This window comes from Lathyrus oleraceus, chromosome 5 (assembly GCF_024323335.1).
Source record: "Lathyrus oleraceus cultivar Zhongwan6 chromosome 5, CAAS_Psat_ZW6_1.0, whole genome shotgun sequence".
NCBI classification, from domain to species: Eukaryota; Viridiplantae; Streptophyta; class Magnoliopsida; order Fabales; family Fabaceae; genus Lathyrus; species Lathyrus oleraceus.
In genome coordinates, this window is record NC_066583.1 from 634,016,581 (window position 1) to 634,020,849 (window position 4,269).

Consider the following 4,269-nt stretch of genomic DNA (forward strand, 5'->3'; position numbering starts at 1 on the left):
TCCCTGGAATTGTTCCCTTTATAATAATAATAATGATAAATGTACATATCAAACCTTTTTGCCTACATACATGCATCCATGCATTTACTTGCCAAAAAGCCGTCAGAAAACAAAATGCTTACACTCGCCATTTTGCCGCAGCAACAACGACGACTCGTCATCCGTACTACACACGTTTCAACAAGTCCAGAATCATGGTCGAATACGAAGTTGACAATGTTGTCGTCTGCGAATACATTGCCCAAGTGCAAGGTGAGATGAACTTATTCAGGGGGAACATGCAGACTATCCTCGAGATCCTCCAGTCTCACAGGAACCCTGCCTCTGCTGCTACCAACGTCACTCGTGCTACTGGGGTGACCATTCCTGATACTATTACTGGCACTACCGTCGACACTCCAGCGGAAACTGTGGTGCCTAACTCTGGGAACCGTTAGGTGGCCCCCACGGACTCTGCTAGGCTTGCTGCTGCCTACCCGTGGGGAATGCCCCTACACCTTGCTGCTAGTCTCGCCAGTGGGGGAGCTTTCTTCCCTCACTCGACTCTTATTGTCGCTGCTGCTGCTGGGAACGCTGGTTTCCCATGGGCTCTCCCTACTCTCCAAACTACTCCGGTTAATGCTGCTGAGCCGGACGACAACCAGGGTCAAGCCCCTAACGACCTCCCTAATGATGAAGAGGACTATCGAGACCCGCGCCTCCACTTTCAGCTTCCCAATCAGGCTGCTCAAGCTGCAAGCACTAGCCGTGGGCAACCTCTGTGCCCATGATGACATATCATGCGTCCCAATACATACAGATAGGGGCACCTCAGGCCCCCAATGCTCAACCTGGAATGCAATACTTTCAGCCTTCTACTGCTGCTCAGATCGTTCCACCGGGTTTCTCCTACCCGCCACAGATGTGGTTCACCCCAAACATGCTCGCACCTATCGCTCCCGAAGCTTCTCGACTGGCCAGTCAGGTCGCTCCTCCCGCTGTTGATCCGGCTAGACCTTCGGATTACCAGCTCTTGGACGAAAGAATAAGGGCCATTAAGGGTTTCTCTTCCTTTGGCATAGATGCTTGAAACCTCTGCTTGGTCCCGAACATGGTGTTACCCACGAAATTCAAGGTGCCTGACCTTCCCAAATACAAAGGCCTTAGCTGTCCCCGCAGTCACCTCACTATGTACTGTAGGAAGATGGCTTCACACATTGATAACGACAACCTCTTGATTCATTGCTTCCAAGATAGCTTGGCTGGGGCCTCCTTGGATTGGTACATGAGTCTGGAGAGTTCGAAGATCCGGTCATGGAGAGACCTCTCCGAGGCATTCTTGAAATAGTATAAGTACAACCTTGACATGGCTCCGACAAGGCTTCAATTACAAAATCAGTCGCAAAGATCTAATGAAACCTTCAAGGAATATGCTCAACGTTGGTGCGAAATGGCGTGTAGGGTTCGACCAACATTATCAGACAACGAGTTGGTGGACATCTTCATGGGTACGCTACAAGGGCTGTATTTTGAAAAGATGATTGGCAATTCATCAACAAATTTTGCTGACATGGTTACTATTGGGGAACGTGTTGAGAGTGGGCTGAAATCTGGGAAAATAACAGACACGACCACACAGCAGACAACCAACAAGAAACCGCATGGGGGCTTCGCTAAAAGGAAGGAGGGGGAGGCAAACGTTGTAATGGAGAAGGCTCGCCCCCGATATCAATTTCCGATGGCCCCTATGTCGTATTATCCGTATTCGTATGTCGCCACAGCTCAATACCAACAACCGTCTTTCCAGTATCAACCACAGAGAGGCAATCAACAATCAGCTCCTACTCAGAAAGATCAGAGTCAACAATATAACTGTGACAATAGAGGGCAGACTCAGGGGTAGAATAACAGAGGAAACTATGGAAGACACGCTCAGTATGACAAGATCCTAGTGTCATATGATGACTTGGTACCATATTTGATACATGTAGGGGCTATTGTGCCAAAAGAAATCCCTCAGGCTGTGCCACCCTATCATCATAAACATAACCCCAATGCCTCATGCGCCTACCATGCCGGCCATGTGGGATATTCCACCAAAGACTGCTGGCTATTAAAGAACAAAATACAAGACTTGATTGATAGAAAGATCTTGACCTTCTCGGAGGAAAAGCCGAATGTAAAAACAAACCCCCTACCTAATCATGATGGTCCCACGGTCAATGTCGTCATTGAAGAAGAGTCCGTAGAACCTGTGAAGTGGGTCGATGAGGTGAAAACTCCGTTTCCATTATGGTTGCAAGCAGTTTGGGTTTCTGGAAGGGGTGCATAATGACTGCTCAGTGTGCGACTCTGATCCGGATGGTTGCAAGCAGTTGTGAGGATGTGTGCAAGAATTGATAGATCAAGGGTTAATACAATTCTCCAAGTCCAAAGCAGTAGAAGAGGTGGCAGTAATCGAGCCAATAACAATAGTATACAGGAAAAAGAAAGTTGAAGCTCCCCCTAGGAGGATTCAGCCGGTTCATTTCCGTGTTCCCACTCCGTTTCCGTATCAGAATACCAAGGCAGTGCCTTGGAATTATGAGACCACAACGTACTTGGGAGGAAAAGAAATCCGCATTCCTGATACAGAAATCGTCAACATTGCTGGAGCGGGAGGCATGACTCGAAGCGGCCGTGTATTCGCTCCTAAATACACTCCTAGGGTGTCTCCAGCACCCACTGTTATCTCTCTTAAAGAGAAGGCAACTCCTACACTGACTCCGCAGGAAGGGGCAACTGTACCCGCTGCTCAGACCATGACGACTACTCCGATGTTGACGAAGGTTATTGACAAAAAATAAGGCTACCGAGGCCGAGGCATCCAAGGGTAAAGAGCCGATGGTTGAGAAAGAACAGTTTGAAGATCATAAGAAGAGTATCACTTTTGAGGAAAGTAAGGAATTCCTCAAACTGATCAAGAAGAGTGACTTCAAGATTATTGACCAGTTGAACCACACACCCTCCAAAATATCAATTTTGTCTTTGCTGTTGAGTTCCAACGCTCACCGCAAAGCATTGCTGAAAGTTCTAAATACCTCTCACGTGATGCAAGATATCACAGTCGATCAATTTGACGACGTGGTTTCCAATATCACCGCCAGTAGGTATCTAGGATTTAATGAAGCAGAGCTACCTCTTTAGGGAAAATCCCACAACAAAGCACTACATATTTCGGTCACATGTACTGACTCTCTCTTATCCCAAGTCCTCATTGATACTGGATATTCGCTTAACGTACTGCCAAAGTCCATGTTAAGCCAGTTACAGTTTAAGGGGCCCGAAATGAGGACCAGTGCATTGATTGTTAGAGATTTTGACGGTTCCCGAAGGCAGGTAATTAGGGAGGTCGATTTGCCTATCTGTGTTGGACCACACCAGTTCGACATCACATTCCAAGTCATGGACATCAACCCAGCCTACAGTTATTTGTTGGGTAGACCATGGATTCCTTCCGCCGAGGCAGTCACTTCTACTTTGCACCAGAAGCTGAAGTACTTGATGAATGAAAGACTGGTAATTGTGTATGGGGAAGAACATTTGTTGGTCACTGAACTCTCCTCCTTTAGATATGTTGAAACAGATTAGGGGATCGTCGAGGTTCCGCTCCACTGTCTAGAATTTGAAGATGTCAGTTCCACATCAGCCAACAACAATCAATCATCCGCTACCATCCTATCCTCCGCAAAGAGTGCTAAGAAGACATTGGAGAAAGGCTCGTTTCCTGGTTGGGGTAAGGTCGTCAATATGGCAGAAAAGTGCGACAGGTTTGGTATCGGTTATCGCCTGGCAACACGCAAGGTGAGTCCGAAGAAAAAGCAATTCAACCCGGTCAAATTCAGCAGCGCCGACTATCAAAGTGAGCATACCGTGGCAGTCATTGGAGAGTCCAGTGGTAACAAGCCAGGGGCACCCAGTCTCGTTCGCAGATTTCCTCCAGGATTCAAGCTTCCCAATTGGACAGTGTACTAGGGTTTAAACCTGCTAAACATGTTCTACAAAAGGTTCCCATAGTCATCATTCCATCTTTTGGATATTATCGGAGAAACGACTACTCGTATTCCAAAAATATTCTCAAGAGAGACTCTTATGAGTGTAGTATCGCGTAACAATCGTATCAAATCTTACACTTGAACAACTTTCGCACTACATCCTAAGAATAGGCCAAGATGGGCTTGGTAAACTAAGGTCCTTGGCTTCTAAGGTCTATATTGGAAAGAGTAATGTCTAACCACAACTTACTTGTGT

The 4,269-nt window shown here is 46.9% G+C and overlaps 1 protein-coding gene across 1 annotated transcript; it reads left to right on the plus strand.

The window, feature by feature from the left end:
- The first annotated feature begins 1,429 nt into the window (after nt 1–1,429).
- LOC127082571 (uncharacterized) lies at nt 1,430–2,825 on the plus strand. Its single transcript, XM_051022806.1, has 3 exons — nt 1,430–1,853; nt 1,971–2,303; nt 2,383–2,825. Exons 1-3 carry the CDS (start codon nt 1,430–1,432, stop codon nt 2,823–2,825), a joined length of 1,200 nt encoding a protein of 399 aa, XP_050878763.1.
- The last annotated feature ends 1,444 nt before the right edge of the window (nt 2,826–4,269 follow it).

Bases quoted from the DNA above. Each gene is read 5' to 3' on its own strand.
- LOC127082571 (XM_051022806.1), top strand. From the start codon at position 1,430: ATGGCGTGTAGGGTTCGACCAACATTATCAGACAACGAGTTGGTGGAC. The intron at 1,854-1,970 runs GTGACAATAGAG...TGATACATGTAG, and splicing joins TCAGAGTCAACAATATAACT to GGGCTATTGTGCCAAAAGAA. The intron at 2,304-2,382 runs GTGCATAATGAC...AAGAATTGATAG, and splicing joins AGTTTGGGTTTCTGGAAGGG to ATCAAGGGTTAATACAATTC.